The 22,090-nt window shown below is 39.2% G+C and overlaps 1 protein-coding gene across 4 annotated transcripts in view; it reads left to right on the top strand.

Annotated features, from left to right (window-relative positions):
• The window catches only part of LOC132821586 (ubiquitin carboxyl-terminal hydrolase 47-like), a 35,571-nt gene extending 13,901 nt beyond the window's left edge, over positions 1 to 21,670 (top strand). For 2 of the 4 annotated variants that reach the window (XM_060834249.1, XM_060834251.1), the window contains exons 6-12: positions 478 to 573; positions 1,796 to 1,933; positions 4,921 to 4,962; positions 12,178 to 12,300; positions 13,626 to 13,645; positions 15,094 to 15,139; positions 20,912 to 21,670. In XM_060834249.1, coding sequence (XP_060690232.1) covers positions 478 to 573; positions 1,796 to 1,933; positions 4,921 to 4,962; positions 12,178 to 12,300; positions 13,626 to 13,645; positions 15,094 to 15,139; positions 20,912 to 20,974 — 528 coding nt within the window. In that variant the 3' untranslated portion in view covers positions 20,975 to 21,670. The remainder of the gene's footprint in view (positions 1 to 477; positions 574 to 1,795; positions 1,934 to 4,920; positions 4,963 to 12,177; positions 12,301 to 13,625; positions 13,646 to 15,093; positions 15,140 to 20,911) is intronic. The other 2 variants (XM_060834250.1, XM_060834253.1) reach the window with 2 other exon arrangements.
• The last annotated feature ends 420 nt before the right edge of the window (positions 21,671 to 22,090 follow it).

Below are 22,090 nucleotides of genomic sequence, written 5' to 3'. Positions count from 1 at the left end.
AGTGGTGAAATCCTCCTGCCTTAAATCTAGGTGCTGTTATGTCTGAAAAGAAATTCCAGTTGCAAGACTATATTAAGATTTATACCATAGGGAATTGATAGTGGAATACAAAGAGCATGTACACTTATCATGTCACATGTAGTGCTGCTGTGATTCAAATGAAAATATGTGACTTACAGTTGTTCAGTGATAACCTTTTCAAATGTTTGCATTCTTCTGTGTTACAGAATATGGTATCAAGTCTCACTTTAAGACTCAAATCTCTTAATATTTAATTTTGTGCTTTTAAGAGGTTGATAAGCTAAAAGCTTACATGGCAGGAGCTGGAGTGGCATTGCGGGTACAATTGCATGTGGATGATGATTTACAGTGTAATATGTGCGTTAAGAGCATACACTCTAAAACATGATAGTTCGTGTTTTGCCATAGATGTCACATGGACTTTTAAAATTCTAACCTGTTATTTTCTTTCTGAAGGAAGAATCGCTCAAAATGTTTTTGGAAGCTGTTACCCTGGATTATGACAATGCACCTTATTGCGACACCTGTAATAAAAAGACTAAAACAAAAACAGTAAGTTTCCCAATCTGTTGCCAATGATAGCTTATATAATTTCATAAGCAATTGGCTGTTAACAAAGGGGCGTGATGAGGAATGGAATACAGACAGCTGGATGGATATAATCAGTTTTCTTTCAACACGAAATCATCTCCATGAAACTTTAGTAATGTTGGATGCTCACTCACGACCGAGAAGGGAGTGTATTATTACAGCGTAACAATTTTACACGGGCAGTTTTCATTCAAAATGTAGACACAAACAACATTTTTAAAAAGGAAGTGGATATATTTGTAATATCTTAAAAACATTGACCTAAGTCGTCCAATCTGGGTCAGCATCCCTGTTTACCAATGCAAGTCAGGCAAAATTTCTTACATACCATTTTACAGTTATTTTAGGCTGTCTTCCAAAAGAGGATCCTACCTTTCCAGGGAGCAGCAGAGAGAATCTTCATAGAGTCCAAGTGCTCTTTATAGGGCACTAACTGCTGCATTCCAGTGAGCTGGAGAATTTTGAATTCCAATTCCTGTTTGGGAAGCTATGGAGAGAAAGGTGGTGGGTGCCTGAAGTGAGAGGTTGACAGGAGACTGAGAGATTGAGTGCATAGACGTTTGGGTCTCACGGGTATTTGGACTGGACTTTGGAGATAATCAGGTTATATAAGTATGAGTATGGACAGGTTAGGTCACATGGGCATTCATCATGCTTCAGGGCTAGTCAGGTGAGGTCTTATGTAGGGGTTGGTTTAATCAAGGCAGTGGAAGTGATGAGGTTGAATCAGCAGCAAATACAGATTTGGAAAGTCAGTGGAATGGTTATCGAATAATTGGTGCTGTGGAGTGATGACAGAAGGTGGGGGTCAGAGGCAAACCAGTTGGAGAAGTGAGGGGCTAGTTCCTCACTTGTCAAGGTACCCAGTAGTTAGAACTGTTTTAATCTGTTTAGCATTTCTAGGTAATTACCAAGGTAGGTAAGTCAGAATCCTCCAAAGTATCTGACTGTAACTCAGAGACGGAGGCTTTTTTGAAGAGTTCCTGTACTCTGAATTGACCATCCCAGACAATGGAGTAAATCTGTGGGGCTACCATGATATTTCAGTCTCCCTGGAACATAATCCTTTGACATACAGTATTTCCATTTTAATTATGAATGACACTGAAAAATGGCTTTATTTTAAATTTTCATAAGTCACCTTTTAAGAATGTTTACAGTAAATTAATCTTATATTTTTCAGCGATATTATTTTAAACAGTTACCTCAACTTCTCACATTTCAACTAAAACGATTTGGAATTGCCAGCAACGGAAAGCATTACCAGAAAATTCATCCTCAGATTTCAATTCCGTTGACTTTGCAATTTAACAAATCCATGGTAAGGGTACTTGCCAATACATTTCATACTAATATTTTAATGGAGAGTAGTTTGTGGTACGTGTTTTGCTGGAAGATTATGTTGTTATGAATTCTTTAAAAATATCATCTTTGTCATTACCTCGTATTATTATACTTGGGATTAAGTCAGGAGCAGATGTTTGGAAGTGTCATTACATAATGGCGTATTACTAAGCTTCACTGCATCATTTTAATTTTTGTACATCCCTTCATTTATTGCATTAGTTTATAGCGACGAATTTCGCTCACAGGTTTAGTTACTTCAGGATTGATGAAAAGGGCACTTTATTACAGCTTTTCATTTTGCACTCTAAACAACTTACAAGAATATAATTTTGTGGGGAAAATCAACATTTTTACTGAGTGAGATTAGAGTAGTAATTGGTTGGAAAGTGGACTTTGGTAGAGGTATTTACATGAACAATGCAACCATTAATGCTGATCGCCACTTCATGCAAACTATGTGCTCCAACTAGGAAGAACACAAAGTCAGTGTGCATGTACTGCAGGCAAATAGAAAGACAAATGGCATATTTTTCTTTAATACAAGGTGCTCCAGGCACAATCCCACCAAAGCCATGAGTAATTGTGTTCGTGTATGGTGCTGTGCACTGTTTAGGTCTCATTCTTTAAAGAAGGATGTACCTTCAGTGGGAGCAGTACAGCAAAGGTTCACTATCTTGGCTCCAGGACTGAGAGGCTTGACTTATGATGAAAAGCTGAGTAAATTGGTCCTATGCTTTTTATAGTTTGGAAGAATAAGAGGTGACTGCAATAAAAATTAGAAGATTCTACCAGGACTTGATAGGGTAGACACTAAGAGGTTATTTCTAGTGGCTTGAGATTCTAGAGTACAGGAGTACATTTGCAGTGTAAGTTGTTGATCATTTAGAACTAAGATGAGGACTTCTCTCAAACACTGAATATTTAGAATTCTCCATTCCAGAGGACTGGGATGTTCCATAATTAAGGATACTGAAAGTGGTGAAATTTAGGATGGAAATTCAAAAGCATAATGCCCAGGCATTTGAAGACATAGCCATCAATGATAGAGTGATAAAAAATGAGGATGTTCAAGAGATCATAATGAAAGGTGTTTTGGATTGTTAGAACTGAGGTCTTGCTTGATAAACTGAGATTTGGCCAAACATGTTATTAAGGTGGAAACAGGCAACCATAGTGATGATGTGGATGTATGATTGAAACCTCATATCAGGGTCAGGTTTATATATCGAAATTGTTTCAGATAATCATCCAGAAAGAAAAATGACAGACACATAAAGATGTCTATACAGCTTGTCCCACACTAATGTGTGATGCCTTGTACGTCACAACTTGTAGGCATAAGTAGTCTTTTTCTAGTTGGCAAGATATGATGAGAGATGTGTCTCAGGTATCAGTGCTGGGGGTCTCAATTATTTTCATAATTTTATAATTGACTTGGATGGAGGGATTGAAGTGCAGAAATTAATTTTGCTGTTGACTCAAAGCTGTGTGGTAAATTAAGTTGTGATGAGGATGTAAGTAGGCTACAAAGGGATATGTACAGGGAATGTCAGTGGGCCAAGATCAGGCAACTGAAAATGAAAGTTGTCTGTTTTGGAAGAAAAAGTACAAATATGAAAGATTGCAGAGCTGTGAGATGCAGAAAGATCTGACTGTTTTGGACAGGAGTCACAAAAGGGACAGGAAGTAATTTGGAAATCATGTTACCATTTATTGTAAGGGTAATTAAGTACAAAAGTATTGGGTTTCTGCTACAATGATGCAGGACATCGGTGAGACTGTGTGTGGAATATTATGTACGTGTTGGTCTCCTTTATTTAAAAAAGAAAGCAAATGCTTTGAAAGCAGTTAAGAGAAGTTTTGCGAGATTAATACCTGAAATGGATGATTTGCCTTTTGAGGAGAAGCAGATAGGCCAGGTTTACAGCTGCTGGAGTTTCAAAGAGTGAGAGATGATTTGATTGAAACATGAATGCCATTGATGAAAAACCATAGAATCCCTACAGTGTGGAAACAGGCCCTTTGGCCAGACAGGTCCACACTGGCCCTCTGAAGAGTAACGCAGACAGGACCATTCCCCTACTCTATTACTTTACATTTCCCCTGACCGACACATCCATTGAAACACTATGGGCAATTTAGCCTGGCCAATTCACCCAGCCTGCATATCTTTGGAGTGCGGGAGGAAACCAGGGCATCTGGAGGAAACCCACACAGACACAGGGAAAATCTGCAAACTCCACACCAACAGTCACCCGAGGCTGGAATCAAACCCAGATCCCTGGCACTGAGGCAGCAATGCTAACCATGGAGCCACCAGGCTGCCTAAAAGTATGGAATCACCAATTTAAAACAGAAGTGAGGATAATTTTTTTTGAGGTTTGTTAACTTTCAAATTCTCTTTCTCAAAAGTCAGTGGAAGCAGAACCTTTGAATGTTTTTAAGACAGAGGTAGATACATCCTTTAGCAGCAAGGAGATGAAGGATTATGACGGTGAGATGGGAATATGGTGTAATGAGATCACCCATGAATTAAATCATGAAGTGTGTTGGAGTGGCCTACTCAGGCTCCTAATCATATGCTCCACCCTACTAATATCATCTCCAGGATGAAAAAAAAATTAATGGCCAGCACAGCCTCAAATAATCATTCTTCATGTTTTGTTGTCTGTTTTGTTGAGTACTTGACATCAGGGGTGCTAGTAAGTATATGAAACTGCTACACCAAATGTTCTAAATGACTTGGAATGTTTCACAGCACTTGATGGCTTATTTATAAAGTCAGCAGAGTTTCATAGTCCAATGCATTAGGCAAATGTTTGCATATGGAATCCATTTACAACATTTAGTACTTCAAGTGTATTGCTTATTCTGAACCAACTTGATCTGAAAATGTCATGCCATACGGCGAATATCATTAATTTTATATTTACTATTGCTTTTAATTCAATTTCTGTACAGGATAATGCCAATGAATGGTGTTTCAAACCAACAACAGCCAAGGTAAGAAATCAAAGAGTAATAACAAAAAAAATCAGAGTACAATAAGCAATTGATTCATTTGCTATATCACCCATTCTAGACTATTGCTAAAAGTTAAAACTCCCCTCAGCCCCAAACCAACACCCCAGGATCTTTAATGGAATGTTTGATATTGAATATTTAATTTCTAGAACTGTAGTTATTGCAGTATATATAGTAAAGTATCAAATATATGGTTGATGAAATAAAACTTTTCTTATGCACATTTTGTTTTCTGTATTAATACTGATTTCCATGGTGATTATGATGATAACTAATCCTCGTGTGTCAGCAAGGATTTATGGAAAGGAAATCAAGCTTGTAAGTCTATTGGAAGTTTCTGATGCTATAACTATAGAGTTGATAAGGGGATGCTGGTTTACTTGGATATTCAAAAGGCATTATTTAAAGTTGCATGAAGAAAACAAATCATATTTAACATTAAAGTGCAAGAAGTAGGGAACTGACTTGAATCATGAACTGGTTGACAGACGGGAAACACAGAGTAAGGATAAAAAGTTCTTTTTCCAGGTTGCACTCAGTGATTAGTGGGATGCCCCAGGGACCATTGTTTGTATCCCAGCTATTCACAATAGAACATAGAGCTCAGTTCAGAATAGGCCCTTCAGTCCTTTAATATTGCACCAACCTGTGGAACCAATCTATCATACGCAATTCCATTTTCATCCATTTAATTATCCAATGACCATTTAAATACCCTTAAAATTGGCAAGTCTACTAGTGTTGCAGGCAAGGCATTCCACACCCCTACTTCTCTCGGAGTGAAGAAACTACCTCTGATTTCTGTCCTATATCTATCACCCCTCAATTTAAAGCTATATCCCCTCGTACTAGCCATATCCATCTGAGGAAAAAGACTCTCAATGTCCACTTTATCTAACCCCCTGATTATCTTGTACGTCTCAATTTAAGTCACCTCTCAACCTTCTTCTCTCTAATGAAAACAGCCTCAAGTCCCTCAGCCTTCTCTCCATACCAGACAACATCCTAGTAAATTGCCTCTGAACCCTTTCCAAAGCTTCCACATCTTTCCTATAATGCGGTGACCAGAACTGTACGCAATACTCCAAGTGCTGCTGCACCAGAGTTTTGTACAGCTGCAACATGACCTCCTGGCTCCGAAAGTCAGTTCCTCTACCAATAAAAGCTAACACACCGTATGTCTTAACAACCCAATCAACCTGGGTGGCAACTTTCAGGATCTATGCACATGGACACCGAGATCTCTCTGCTCATCTACACTGTCAAGAATCTTACCATTAGCCCAGTACTCTTTATTCCTGTTGGCTCCTTCCAGAATGAATCACCTCACACTTTTCCACATAAAACTCCATTTGCCACCTCACAGCCCAGCTCTGCAGCTTATCTAAGTCCCTCTATAACCTGTAACATCCTTCAGCACTGTCCACAACTCCACCGGCCTTGGTGTCATCTGCAAATTTAATAACCTATGCTTCTATGCTCTCATCCAGGTCATTTATAAAAATGACAAATGACAGTGGCACCAAAACAGATCCTTGCAGTACCCCACTAGTAACTGAACTCCAGGATGAACACTTCCCACTCAGCCATCGCCCTCTGTCTTCTTTCAGCTAGCCAACTTCTGATCCAAAACATTAAATCACCCTCAATCCCAAGCCTCTGTATTTTGTGCAATAGCCTACGTGGGGAACCTTATTAAATATCTTACAGAAATCTATAAATACCACATCAACTGCTTTACCCTCGTCCACCTGTTTGGTCACCTTCTCAAAGAACTCAATAAGGTTTGTGAGGCATGACATGCCCTTCACAAAACTATGTTGACTGTCCCTAATTAACTTAGTCCCTTCAAGATGATTATAAATTCTATCTCTTACAACCTTTTCCAACACTTTATCCACAACTAAAGTAAGACTCACTGGTCTGTAGTTACCAGGGTTGTCTCTAACTCTCCTTCTTGAACAAGGGGACAACATTTGCTATCCTCCAGTCTTCTGGCACTATTCCTGTAGACAATGATGGCATGATGATCAAAGCCACAGACTCTGCAATCTCCTACCTGACTTCCCAGAAAATCCTAGGATAAATTCCATCCAGCCCAGGCGATCTATATCTATTTTCAAACTTTCCAGAATTGCTAACACCTTCTCCTTGTGAACCTCTGTCCTGTCTAGTCTAGTAGCCTATATGTCAGTATTCTCGACAACATTGTCTTTTTCCAGTGTGAATACTGATGAAAAATATTCATTTAGCACTTCTCCTATCTCCTCAGACTTGATGCACAACTTCCGACTACTATTCTTGATTGGCCCTAATCTCACTGAAGTCATTCTGTTGTTCCTGATATACTTACAAAAGGCTTTAGGGTTTTCCTTGATCCTATCTGCCAACAACTTCTCCTGCCTCCTCTTGGGTCTTTGTAATAATCTATTAATGGTTGAAATGAGGGAATTGAATATAATATCTTCAGATTTGAAACTGGCAAAAATTGGGTGGCAGAGATAGCTGTGAGGTGGATTAAGAGATAGAGTCATAGAATCCCTACAGTGCAGAAACAGGCCATTTGACCCATCCAGTCCATACAAACTCTCACGGTTTAAAGACTTAACAAACTAAACTCTGTTTTTGCTTGGTAAAGCCTCTCTTCTGAACTGAAAACTTGATTATTCTGGACTGAGGTCAAAAGCTAAACAAATGGCCCAGTCTGGGTTCTCGTTCTATCATGAACTCAGCATTATAGACATTCCATCAATTAATACCAAAATAGGTTGCTGGCACTTTACAGAATCACATGCATTCTTAGAAATAAAGCATTTGGGGCAGTGTTCCAAATGACTTGGTGACCTTTTTAAAAAGTAATGACTTGCAAAACTGAATCTAAAATTTAAGCTTGGTATGTTTCAAAAATTCAAATTCCAAAAATAATGACAGTATGTTATCCAAATTTTTCACAGGAGTGAAATGGGACTTCAGGTTCTGCTTTTACTTTCCTTGTTATGACATTTAGTTCAGCAGACTTGACAAGGAGACAATTGCACATTATACAATGGATGTTTTTTGCTGGAGCATAGAGACCTTATCCTAGGACAATAAATGTCCTGCTAATGAAACACAAATTGAAGCCAGATGGGTAGTATTACTTAATTAGTGGAGGCATTATGCTCACACTTTTCCAAAAACCAAGAGGTTAACTTTGTCCCTCATGAAAAGTGGTGGTAACTCACTCAAACCACTCTGCATGGGATGACAACCATTTTGTGAAATGATAGTGTCGTTGACACTTGATCCAACATGATAAGGTTCCATCTTCATATTAATGTCAAAGACTTGCAGCCTCTGCCTGTAAGTCATGAATTTCCATCCATTACTCATGTTCCCTTTTCTGTTGCTGTCCCTATGGCCCCAGTGTGTTTCGCTCTCTGTGCTCCCCATTCCTGCTATTTTGTTGGAACCCCTTTAAATTGCTATGAATGCGCCCATTGTACCCAGGAACCTAAACCTGGGAATTCCCCATACCTATACCCTCTCCATGTAGAAACTAGAGCTATCATCACTTGTTTGAAGCTCCTACTTTCAGAGCTCCCTTTGACTGAAGTCCCACCCTCCTACTTGAAGTTGTTAGTTTCACAATTCCCTCAGCACCCCAATACAATGAAACCTATTCCCGACTTGTACTTATTGCTTTCCCCAGATCTCCATTGATAAGTCCCTGATTAACCCCCTGACCATTATTGGTGAAATCTCCATGAGTGACAATTTCCTTTGGACTGATCTGGCAAGGACAGCTCGAACTACCCTGGGTGTAATCTCTTGATCTATAGTCTCCACATCACGTTGACTAAACTGCCTGTAATCCCTGAATCTCTGCACTAGATCTGCAGGACTGACTGTGACTCAATCTTCAGACTGTAAAGACAGAAATTCCTAGGCTGTGATAGAATCAAATGTTACCGTGGCCAAGCCCCGAATTGTCACCAGATGAATAGCTGACTGACGATACCTGCTGATTAACTGTAATTCTCCTTTACCCTTGACTAATGACTCTTTCCCTTTGACCTTCACTCATGCCCATTTTCTTTAAGCACAAGCAATGTGCTTGCTGCAAAGGCTGCTGGTATATGCTGCAGGTCTGACATTGACTTACCTTACAGCAGCATGTCCACCCTATATCTGACTGACCGATGGAGTGTTCAGTGCTCCACACTGTCATTAGCTGCCTGTTTCTCTTTAAAATGCAATGTCAGCCACAAAGGCTGGCAGCTTGTAAATCAGTAGTAAAGGTTCTATGTGCTGAGAAAGCAATGTGCACCATGCAGAGGCTGCTGCCTATACTTGAGTCGAAACAAGTGGGCAATAAGAAAGCAATGTGAAGCAAACACAGGTGTCAAGTTCCAAGTAAATGAGTGAGCACTAAGAAAGCAAGCTAACATCTACAGGATGTGCGTGCTCCTGTCAGTGCAAAAGCACTTGAGGTTTGTGTCTCATAAGTGTTTCTGAGCTTCAAAGTAGCAAAAGCTTGATGTGGTATTTGAGTTAGTCTGAGAGCAGGCATGTTGATGTGATGAGGGATGTGGTTTGCTGGTGCCAACTTGTGTAGAGGAAGGATTGAGCTGGTTGGTGGACATGGTGCATATAGGCATGTCAGAGGAGCTGTTGGATGAATTGGGGATTTAATGAAATGCAAAGTCTTGTACCTGCCACACTCGGCAAAGTTCTGAAGTCACCATTTAGGGCTCATGGGCAAAATAGGGAAAACTTCTCTGCACATCAAGAATCTGATATTTTTCCCCCATTCTCACTATGCATTGGAACCATTGTCACCATTTCTCACACCAGTCCAGAGGGGGGAAATCTTTCTTCAAGACCACCCTGTTTTGGAACATGATCAGATTCTTGGAGTCTAATCTCCTCATCTTGAAAAGCACAGGAAAGGTGGCAGAAGAGAAAGATGATCAGGGTTGTTGGCATCAGAGAGTTACCTGCCACCTGTGCACCACCACAGAAATTAAGTTCAATATGAGAAGGACTTTCTGCCCCATTACCAAATGGGAGCCTTAAGTGGACCAATTAAAGCCCTTTACATGCCAATGCCATGATTAACAGGCATTGTGGGAACAGTGGCAGTCTTCTGAAAAGGTAAAACTGAAAAGTCGGCCTTCCAGGTTACTTGTGGGGCCTTGAGCTGCCACAATCTGAGAATTATTTGGGGAGGCAAAAGGGATTGAATGGCTGAGAGCCAGAGGGTAACACTGAAAGCCAACTTCATGCCCTTCTCTATGAGAACCTCCCAATGCACCTGTAATGGTCAACAATGCACTCACTCCTCTGGGTTATTGTGCCATCTGAAGCTGTGACCTCTGATGCTCACAGTGGCTGCTGGCCTCTTATTGGCTGGCAGCTTCTTGAAGGGGAGGTCATCATTGCCCTGGAAGTGATAAGGGAAAAAAGCTTAGTAGACACATGATCTGTTTTCCCATGTACATTGCTTAGGATATCCCATCTGTTTTTTTCACACTCCCTCTCAGATGTAGAACTAAGAGCAGAATATTCTTCACGTGAGTTGCTTTAGTTCCTGGAGTTTCATTTCTTGTAGAGGTTGGTACTTTTTGCTGGAAAACATTCTAGATGTACTGGTAATTTTCACCAATTCACCCAAATGGTTATTCTTTAAATGGTTTTCTATGTAGTGAATCCTGGTAATCCATGATATTGGACTATGATATTGAAATAATTGCAGAGGCCTGTATCCCATCACCAAATCACTTTTATTTACATGTACACTGTACACTGGTTGTGACCAGCCATCTCAGAGTTAGTCCCTGACGTCAAGAGACTTTCTGAATCCCCTATTTATCTCTGTCAGCCAGTGCTTCCTGATCAAGCTGTTAATCTGGGCCATCAGGGATCTCCATGCAATAAGATCCATCTGCTTCCATTCACTACACGCCTCCCCACCTGAGTCTAGGGATTTATGCCTGCTATTTCTCTGGTAGCTTCTCCTGGGAGATTTTTGCCCAACCAAATAAAACTGATAGTGTCTCAGAATTTGAGGAGGTTTGGGGCAGTAATGTTCCTTAACCAAATTCATCAACTCTTGGTAGCTTTTTATGTCTGGTGTCTCTGGGAAAGTTAAAAGCCTAATAACTGAAAATGCTGCAGGTCCACAAACAACCAGAAGGATTTGTCGGCATTTCAACCTGACCTGAGGATTAATCTTTCCTTTTCATCTGCCCTGATGTGATTTGCCTGGAAAATATATTGCATTCTTTCCATATACTGGGCCCAGTTTTCAATGGCAGGATCGAATGTGTCAAGCTTCCTAAATAATGGCATGATGCCAGAAATGCTTATCGCCAACTCTTGCGAGTGAATGTTCTTCAGGCATGTACTGTTTTCTTCTAATGCCATTGAAATATCTGCACAAAGGTATCCTGTCACCAAATCACCATTTATTTCATGTGTACAGTACATGGCTGCAACCAGCCAGCTCGGAGGCAGTCTCTGAAATCTGGAGACTCCATAAATCTCCTGTTAATCTTTGTCAGACAGGGCTCCCTGATTAGCCTAGGCCAAACAGCCCCAATCAAGGATCTCAAAATTAATAAGAATCACTTGGTCCCATTCACTTCAGCTATGCATCACTTCAACTAGGTGTAAACGGTCATGTAGCAGTAGTAAAAAAAAGGACCAGGAAAACATAACATCTGGCAATTTATTTCATCCTGTTTAATCAGACATGTGATGTGCAAATTGACATTTGTCTACATTTCAACTTGTATTTCTATAGTGCCTCTAACATAATAAATTCAATATGAAATCGTGTTCATTTTGAAGGATCAAAACAGAAAATGTCTAGATCCTGAAATCAAAGCACGATATGCTGGAGATATTCAACAGTTAGTCAGTTGAAAGGACTCACCTCAGGTTTTATCCTTCATTAGAGACCTGGAGTATCTTTCTGAAATGACCATCCCCTCCTTTCATAACATTGGGACACTCCATCTTTCGATGTTGGCATTCCTGCTCCAATGCTTCATTGGTTCTATTTGCATGCCTGTCAATGTCTTGTCCTCTTATAGTTGTGCTATGACAAAAATCAGTCACCGCAGGAAAAGTTGAAGTTGTATGTAAGAGAATCAATATTACTACAGAGAAAGAAATCATCTCCTGCTGTTTCATTTCTCTCCATCTTAGAAGGAAACGTATGAGCTGTTTGCAATATGGCACCACGTTGGGGAATATGAGAGTGGCCACTACTATGCTGAAATCAAATGTGGAAATTGTTGGTACATCTTTAATGATAAAAAGATTAATAAGGTAACAGCAATCAGTAAAATATAAGTTTATTTTGGTGAAAAGGTGAAAATAAGTGCGGAGTGAGTTTTGTGCTCATAAGACGAGCCAGTCTGGAAATCTGTATTTTTAACCAGACATTCTTCAACTCAATTGCTGATTACCATAATTGGAATCTTGCTGGAACAGACACCTACAAATGTAATATTTAAGCACTGATTACAGGCAATTTTTATGAAGCTCCAGACAGTTATTTCCATTAAAGATGTGGCATGTACTACTGATGCTTGACGGTAGCTTTCAGGCTGAGGCCTAGGGAGGACCCAGTACTTCTTAGACCTAGCAATGGAGGTCCAGGTGAAGAAGCTCTAGAGTGAGAAACATGACTTGTACCCAGAAGAAAGAAAACCACTTCCTCCCTGTCCTTCTCTTCTACAGAACCTTGAACTGTTAAAACTGGTATCCTCATGTCCTCCTCCAGTTCATCCAGCAGAATCAAGGGGGACACTAGCAAAATGCCCATTACGAACATGCCCTGGGGTGGCAGAGCATGTATTTGTCTTAGGTGAAGTCCCCAGAAATACATTTCAATAATGTGAATATGGTTTTTGACAAAGATCCTCTTCAAATCTGAATACAATAACAAAATGACTAGATGGTACGTAACTGGCATATAAAGCAAATACTTGGTTCATACAGTTGTGTAATGCAATATTTATTTGAAATATTCATCTAATGTTTCATGAGGTTTGTTTCACATTCCTGTATATAAAGTTCCTGTTGAGTTGCACAATGGAAACATATTGTGACCCAGTCCATCTCCAGATTCACCTATATGCCCCCAATACACTCCACACTTAAATATAGTTCTACTTTTACGCAACTTTGTTAGTAGTATTAACAACCCAACTCTGTGAACATCTCTGCCTTAACAGAAGTCCTTGTGAAAACTAAAGTGGAAAATCAACAACGACACATTTGCCAATTTTGTTATTCTTAATATGGGAATAGTAAATGTTAATCGACATTGGCAGTATTAGTATTTAGAAACTTGAATGGAAGTTATCAAATATGCACTGAAATAGACAAATAAATCCTTTATAAACTTGTAAACCCATGTTACCTCATAAACGTATTATTGCTAGTTTCTATTATAATGTTCTGCTAATCAAAATGGAGGTGTTTATGCACCCAATCTAGCCTATACACTTTAAATGTACCATTGATTAACTTTCAGTTTTAGGTATTATCGTAATAGTTTTGATGTATCCAATTCTTGAACTCTTGTACTTTAATTTTGTTTTTGGTCTCCTTTTGTGTGGCTCCTGTGAATGTCGTTTTACCAAAAGAAGAAGGAAAATTCTTTCAGGTAGATATCAAGTTTATTTAATACTCAATCCAAACTGCAAGCTTTTGTTTGCTTTGAGAAAAGTAAGGCTATGAGTGACTTCAACGAGCTATTTAAAATCCTTTTTGATGCTAAATTGGATAGCCCCCAAATTAGAGCTCAGCATCATTATGTCTGATTAAACTCTGTCCCGAAGCAAACAAATTTTCTGCTCCTTGATGATTATAAAGATGCTGGCGTGCAGCCGAATGCTCAACACATTGTTGAATGGCTGCACGTGTTAATGGGGGTGTTCGATTTGAGTGAAGTACCATTTAAAGTTAATTTATGCTACTTAAAATTGGCCTGCTGCAGTAAAAGGGGAGCTGCCTTCTGGGTAAAACATTTTAAATAAGATGGAAAAATCATGGCTCTATTTTTCTGAGCAGCAATCACTACTGCTGCTTTGCTGTTTCTGCATTGACCTGTTTTACTCTGCATCTGTCACAACTTCCAGCTTCAGCTTGCAATACTGAGTCCCAGAAATGTGCAGCATATCTTTAACCCAGCTGAATCTTCGTAATAAAGGACAGGTTGGGGAGGCCGGGCAATGCCTCTTTTTTTAACAGCACTACCACCTACCAATTGCACTATCATCGTATCATTCCAATCACTTCTCGAGTGCAGCACAAAATCCTATAAGCATTTAACAAAAGCACTCAGATCCTGCAAACACCAACTCAGCATAAAATCTGTAGAAAGTAAGAAGCAGTTAATCTACTTGAGGTGCCAGAGGAAGAGGTGGAGGCTGGTACAATTGCACCATTTAAAAGGCATCTGGATGGGTATATGAATAGAAAGGGCCTGGAGGGAAATGAGCCAGGTGCTGGCAAATGGGACTAGAATTGACCAAGATATCTGGTCCGTATGGATGAGTTGGAACAAAGGGTCTGTTTCCATGCTGTACATCTCGATGACTCTATAACTCAAAGTTGTTGATGATCCCTTTAAATAGAAGTAGTGGGGACTTAATAGTGCTGCTGAATGTCTGTGTTTAAAAGAAGTTGTTAACTGTTATGAGACTCCAAAACTAGCAGATCAGTTGTCAAATCAATATTAGTTGTTGACTGGCATCACAATCACCATGTCTGCATCCTTCTTGCCCATTCACATTGGCCGATGCTAATGTTCTCACCAAGTTGTTGGATGAAAATAGCACAGTCTTTTTTTTTGCATCTAAACGGTCACCTAAACTGAATTTTGGAGCCATAATGTTGTGCAGTAGGTAAATTGTGCAGAAATTGTTTGTGATATGATTCCACGTAGGAGAAATTACAAAGTATTTAAATCGGCTTTGAAAAATTAGGTTGATAGGCCAAGACATTGGAACTTTGCAGAATTTGATGTGAAGAATGCAAAATTGTATGTATTATTGCAAATCATAACAAATGTTGTTTTCTGTATTAAGTCATCTGTTTAATATTTTGCAGGTCAAAAACAGCCTACCTGATTATGTACAGAAGAGAAAGTAGTGAGGTACAGTAATTTGTACAAATAAAATGAGTAATCTTAATAAATGGGTAAATAATAAAATACCGCATTGTGCTGTACTTAAGAGATAAAATTTATATATTTTTTATTTTATCACATTAAAACTTTCTGCACCATTCCATCTCATGTTGCCCTTGTTCTTCTAAGTGGGAGAGGTCACAGGTTTGGAAGGTTTTGTCACCCAGGAGCCTGGGTGATTTTCTGCAGTGCATCTTGAAGATAAATGGTAAGCGTTGCTGCATCAGCGGTGGAGAGAGTGAATGATGAAGGTGGTGAATGGGTGCTAATTAGATAGGCTGGATGGTGTCAACGTTCTTGCGGTAAGTGGAGAGTATCTTATGACACTCCTGATTTGTGCCTTATAGAATCGTGGCCAGGCTAAGGAGTCAGGAGAGGTTATTGTAAATTTCCTAGCATCTGACCTGTTCTTATCGCAGCAATATTTATTGGATGGTCTAGTTTAGTTTGCCATTGATGGTAATCCTCAAGTTGTTGATAGTGGGGATTTATGCAATCAAAATGCCATTGAAAATTAAATGGAAATGGATAGATTCTATCTTGCTGGAGATGGCCATTGTTTGAAATGAATACTACTTAACAGTCCAAGCTTGTATAGTATCTAATTCTTATGCAAATGGACATGGCCAGCTTCAGTATCTGAGAATTCATGAATATAGCATAGGATAACCATCAGTAGACATCTCACTTATGACCTTATGGTGGACAGAATATCATTGAAGCAGCTGAAGATGTTTGGGTCTAGAACATTACCCTGAAGAACTCTTGCAGGCATATCCTGGGACTGAGATAATTTATTCTCAACAACCAAATTGCTCTGGATTTGTGCTTGCTTGTGTAGTGATTGTAATGAGGTCAGCCAACTGGGCCTTATAGAATGAGTTCCCTGATTGGACCAGGTGAATAGTCCCAATCAGGGAACCCTGGCTGATAGATAACAAGAAGAGTTACTGAGATTCTGGCACTCTGATACCTGACTCTGAAGGTAAAGCCAAGGCCTCTTCAAGCATAAACAAATGGTGACTTGGTGATAGGATATCATCCTCTTTGGAGTTATTTCAGTTTGATCCAATGGAAAGATTTCATCTTTATTCCAGTTAACTTACGTTTTAAAGGGGTCCTTGTTGCTATGTTCAGTCAAATGCTGCCTGATATCAAGGGTAGTCATTGTCACCTCCCCTGCTGAATTTACGTCTACCTTTTTTCTCTCTGTATTGACCATGAACTAAGTGAGAAGCTGAATGGTTCTGATGGATCCCAAACTGAGAGTCAGTGAGCAGGTTATTGCGGGATATACGCTGTTTGATAGCACTAATAACATCCCTTACCATCACTTTATCAATGACTGAGATAAATTGATACATTAGTAATTAGACAAGGGTTGGACTTGTCCCTACTTTTTGGGGTCAGAGCGTTGCTCCGAAAGCTAGTGTGCTTCCAATTAAACCTGTTGGACTATAACCTGGTGTTGTGTGATTTTTAACTTTGTACACCCCAGTCCAACACTGGCATCTCCAAATCATTTTGGGGTCAGGACAGACTTGAGAAGGTTCCACTTTGAGGAGATATCTATGCTCTAATTGTGTGGAATAGCTTGGCAAAGTGTGTGGCCAGGGTCTAGAGCCTGTATCTCCAATACTATTGTCAAAACGTTATCTAAGCCCATACACTTTGCAATATTCAGTGCCTTCGTTGGTTTATTGATCTTCACTTGGAATGAATCTAATTGGTTAAATATGATTCAAGATGGGATACACCAAATTACCGAGTGAGGATGGATGTACAATCTCCCCTTCTTTACTCACCTTATTCCATTAGTTAATTGCACCAAGATTAATGTAAAAATGGATTCCTTTCCTTGCGGATGCCTTTCTCCAACACCGATATGAACTGATGTTTTTAACGGAGACAATTTTAAAAGGTTTTCTTCATTAACAAAGTGAGTTTATTAATTCCTAAATGTGAGAAGGATTAGGAACAGCACACGCATGCATGCACACACACACCCACACACACACACCCACACACACACACACACACACACACACACACACACACACCCCCACACACAACAAACAAAAGTGATTTCAAAAGAATATACATTAAAAAAACAGATATTCAGATAAGTCTCATAATTGTTTATGAAGAATGAACACTTGCAATAGAGGTTATTGGTCGTGTTGATGTTGGTAACTGAACAGTTGATTTCACAGTCCTTAGTTTTGCGGATTGATTTTGATTCGGTGGTTCTGAATATCCTGTGATTGAATTCCAGAATTCAGGATAAGTGATATTCCATTTATTATCCTATTTTCTTTTTAACTGGCTTGCAGCACTTGAAGTGATAAACAGTCATTCCCTGTAGCATTGGGTTAACTTTTCTGACTGTGATCATCACAACATGCTAAACCTTGAATCCAGACTGGTACACATCAAAGCATCAGTCACACTAGTACCCTCCAATAGAGTTGAAAATGGCATTTTAACCCCTGACCTTGCATTGTTTTCAATATGTCTGCAGTTTGGGACACAATCCATCAGGAGAGGCTTTCTGTTGAGCATGGGAATGTCAGGTCTCCATTATCTTTATCATCACAGACATCAGAATTCAACCCTTTTTGAAGTTACCTCTTCCCTTTTGAATATATTGTTCTTCATAGTTCTTTTCCTATCCATACATGTGAAATTCTGAGTGTCTGTCACTCTAGAAGGCCAATTAATTTACATCTGCAACCATTTTTGGCTGAGTAATGTCTTTTGGAATCACAAGTTAAAAATATCCACAGTAATTCAGGGCTCTGACCCATTGGCAGAGCACCTATTTTTGACTGATGTCATAAGACTTGATGGCCTGGAGACAACGATGAGGTCAACTAAGGTAACTCCCTCCTGACTATTTATGACTTTGCTGCTTTCTCTATCCTACTGGCGGAACAGGGCTAGCTTTTAATTCAAGATTTATATATTAATTACATTTCAATTCTACCAGTTGTCTTGGTAGGATTTGAATCCCACTTAAAGGGCATTAGTCTGGGTCTATAGAGAATCTGAACAGTAACTTTACTACAATGCCACCAATGTCTCAATAACTCCAAGCTGTGGTCCAGCATAGACTGAGTTAACTTCTTAAATTGCAGCTGAAATAAATGTTAATAACCATTTGTAAGGTGGATTTATTGCTAAAGAATGGTAAAATTTGGTGGAGAATGTGCACTAAGAATTTCTAAGAATCGATTGGAAGTCTGGGTTGAAGAGATTTGCTAATGCAGCTGGGGAAGAGTTGAATTAGATTACCAGGGGGATGGATGCCTGAGAGGGAGCTCAGATTCGAGGGAAAAAAAACTCAGGATGTGTGATCGGTAGCCATGGAACATGCCCTGAGGTGTTGCTGCTTGGTGTACAACAAAGTCCAACGTAAAGATGTACAGCACCCAAACAGACACGTCGGTCCAACTCATCAACCAGATATCCTAAATCAATATAGGCTAGAATTTGGTCCATATCCCTCAACCCTTCCTATTCATATACCCATCCAGATGCTTTTAAAGTATTATAATTGTACCAGCCTCCATCACTTCCTCTGGCAGTTCATTCCATATACACAGTCCTTTTAAATCTTTTGCTTCTCACCTTAAGCCTATGCCCTCTTGATTTGATGTCCCCTACCCTGAGGAAAATACTTTGATTATTCACCCTATCTATGCCTCTCATGACTTTATAAATCTCAAAAATGTTCCTGCCTCCAGGGAAACAACCCAGCCTATTCAACCTCTCCCTATAGCTTAAGCCCTCCAACCCTGGCAACATCCTTATAAATCTTTTCTGAACCCTTTCAAGTTTAACAAGATCTTTTCTGTAGCAAGGAGACCAGAACTGAATACAGTATTACAAAAGTCTCCGAACCAATGTCCTGTACAGCCACTGTATGACCTCCCAACTCCTGTAATCAATGCACTGACCAACAAAGACAAACATATCAAATTCCTTCTTCAATATCCTGTCTACCTGTGTCTCAAGGAACTATGAATTTGCACTCCAAGGTCCCTTTATTTGGCAACACTCCCTAGGACCTTACCATTAAATATATAAGTCCTGCCCTGATTTGTCCAACCAAAATGTAGCACCTCACATTTTTCTTGATAAAAATCCCTCTGCCACTCCTCCAACATGGAGGACCTTCAGATCTGGCGACAAGCTGAAGTCACCAGGTACACAGTCTGACTTCCACGTTAAGAATTTTTGGCATTTGTTCACAGCAGGTGTTGATGGAATAGGAAGCTGCAAATAATTTTGGCAAGATCTGGAGTTATTAAGATCACCACCAAGCGATGATATCCCTTATTAGGTCACTTGCTGCTGCTGTCTGGAGAGAATCCCTTCAATATTGGGGTTTAAAAATGCAGAGTTGCTCCTGACATTGAGCAAGGCCTCGCTGGATGTCTCAGGTGATTCTGCCACCTTACTTGACATAGCCCATGTAATCAAGACCTGGAAAAGATTCTACACAATCTGTTATATTGTGTTCACTCATCAGTAAATGTACATAAAAGCTAGATTATTAATTCACTCTTTGCATAACATCATATTACATCTAAAATAGCCTGTCCTCTAGCTGGCACCTCAGCATGCTGCTCAAAGAAAACCTTCACTAATGTACTTCAGAAACTCGTCTTCCACAGCTTTAGTGCTCAATCTCTTTAACCAATTTATATGCAGATTGGAGTAACCATGATTACTGAGTTGCCCAGGCTACATGTTTCTCTCATCTTTTAATTCATACTATGCCTCCAAAGATCACTCTTATTTGGTGGCCTATAAATAACTCCCATCAATGTCTGCTACCTTCTAGCAAACAGGTTCTACATGCTTTTCTTCCAATCCATTGATCCTCATTTAAATTCCTGATGCCATCTTGTTTGAAGAGTGTGACTCTACCTCCTTTTCCCACTTGTCTATCCTTCATAAATGTTGAATATCCTTGGCTATTCAGTTCCTAGCCTGATCACCGTGCAGCCATGTTTCTGTAATGGAAATTATATCATAACCATTTTCCTCTATTTGTGACATTAGATCATCTCTCTTGATGGATGAGAGGAGGTTTATTTGGAGTATAAAAGTGGAGAACCATTTGGAACAATTCCCCATTGCTTTGTTGCTGCATCACAATTTCTTTGTAATACATTCTCTGCAAAGTATTTCTTTTCTTCTGTGACCAACAACCAAGGTGTTATGGTTTTAGCTGGTTGTGTTTCCAGTGCTACCTTTCAGGTGATTACAGTCTTTACTGTTGCTAAGTGCTGCATTGGTTTTCATTTCATTAGCAGATCAGCAATATCTCAGTTAACCACTTTCCACAAAGCTTTGAGAAATCAGACTCAATTTGTTTCAAATGTCTTTGAAAAAAGCAAGGGAACTTTCAAAGTATAATGTTGATGTGGAGGACTGTTAGTTTTTCACATGACAAAAAAAGATATGCTTCTGTTCCTGCCCCTGTTCATAACTCCTTCCATTTGCTCTCAGCTAACCTACTATCCCTTGTCAGAATTGAAAATTCTCTAGTGATTGTTTTTACAATAATATTAAAAAACAGCTCAAGGTTTTGGAATGAAGTTTCCATATAACACAAAAGCTGACCTTGCCGTGGACTGCGAATCATAGTTTTTATGAAAGTTTTGCCTGTAAAATGAATTAGATGAAACATTTACTTAGCAATGATCTTTGTTGCCTTTATTCCCTTAGAATCAAGATAACGATTCTCAGAACTGTCCACTTATTTCGGGAGCAGATGCTGGTTACCGTTAACAGAACAGAACTCTTTGGAGAGCTAAATAAATACATCTGACAATTTTATCCAAAACGTTGGAAGTAGTCAAGGTCCACAGAAGAAAAACTTCACATTTCACCAGTCATAATCTGGAACACCTCAGTGATTGTATGTTGAGACTTTGAGTTGTAATATTGTGTGTGCCTTATGTATGGCCACTGATGGAATTGAGTGTACATATAGGTAGTTGTACCCACTTGTTATCATGTAACATATTTGCTATATTCAACCCACGTTAACTGCACTAATAATGTTCATTAACTGTTCTGCAGGGTCCCAGTTCTTAATAGAAAACTGAAGTATTCCTGTGGTACATTCATAGTAAGACAGTTTAAGGCTACTTTCGAAGTAACATTGATTACATGAAAAGTTTTTTTTTAATTTTATAAGGAACAAGTAACAGGTTAAGTTTTGATTTATTATTTTCATTATTCCATAATTGAATAGTACTTATGTATATTTGTCACATTGTGATTCAGGTTACTCTACTTTTCCTGATATACCTGTATATTTTAAAACAGAACATGAGAATAGCTTTTGTGCTACACCAGCAACAAGAAACAACCATGAAATAAATTTGTAACAGTGTCACTTATGTGAAAATTACAACAGACCTTCAGATTGGTGTGTTTTGTTTTTAGTTTGCCTCTTAATAAAAGCTGAAATTAAAATAAGTGTGAAGATGAGTGTTATTGACAGCTGTAGTAGAAATGGTACTCTCTGCAAAAGCTTAAACTTGCATACATTTAATCGGGTCTCTAATTCAATTTACATTGCTATGCTGGAATCCTCAAAGAGGTGATGACAGATTTATTTTTAGAGATTATGACTTACAGCTCAGAAACTTGATCCAAATGCTGGGATGCACCTGATGGGACCCCATTACTAATTTCAGCTGAGTATCGAGGGTTAAGCAGAAGTGTCCCCAACTCAAAGCCACATTTCAGGTGCCCACTGAAAAGGGAAGTATTCACAGACCTAGTAAATGATGTCATAAACTAAGATGACTCTTTAAACTAATTAAAATCTACTAATAAGTTGAAAGTTCACATCTGGCATTCTCCCTACTATTTATAATTTGCACTTATATTCTT

The sequence above is a fragment of the Hemiscyllium ocellatum genome, chromosome 13 (assembly GCF_020745735.1).
Source record: "Hemiscyllium ocellatum isolate sHemOce1 chromosome 13, sHemOce1.pat.X.cur, whole genome shotgun sequence".
NCBI classification, from domain to species: Eukaryota; Metazoa; Chordata; class Chondrichthyes; order Orectolobiformes; family Hemiscylliidae; genus Hemiscyllium; species Hemiscyllium ocellatum.
This window is presented reverse-complemented; position numbering and strand designations above follow the sequence as displayed.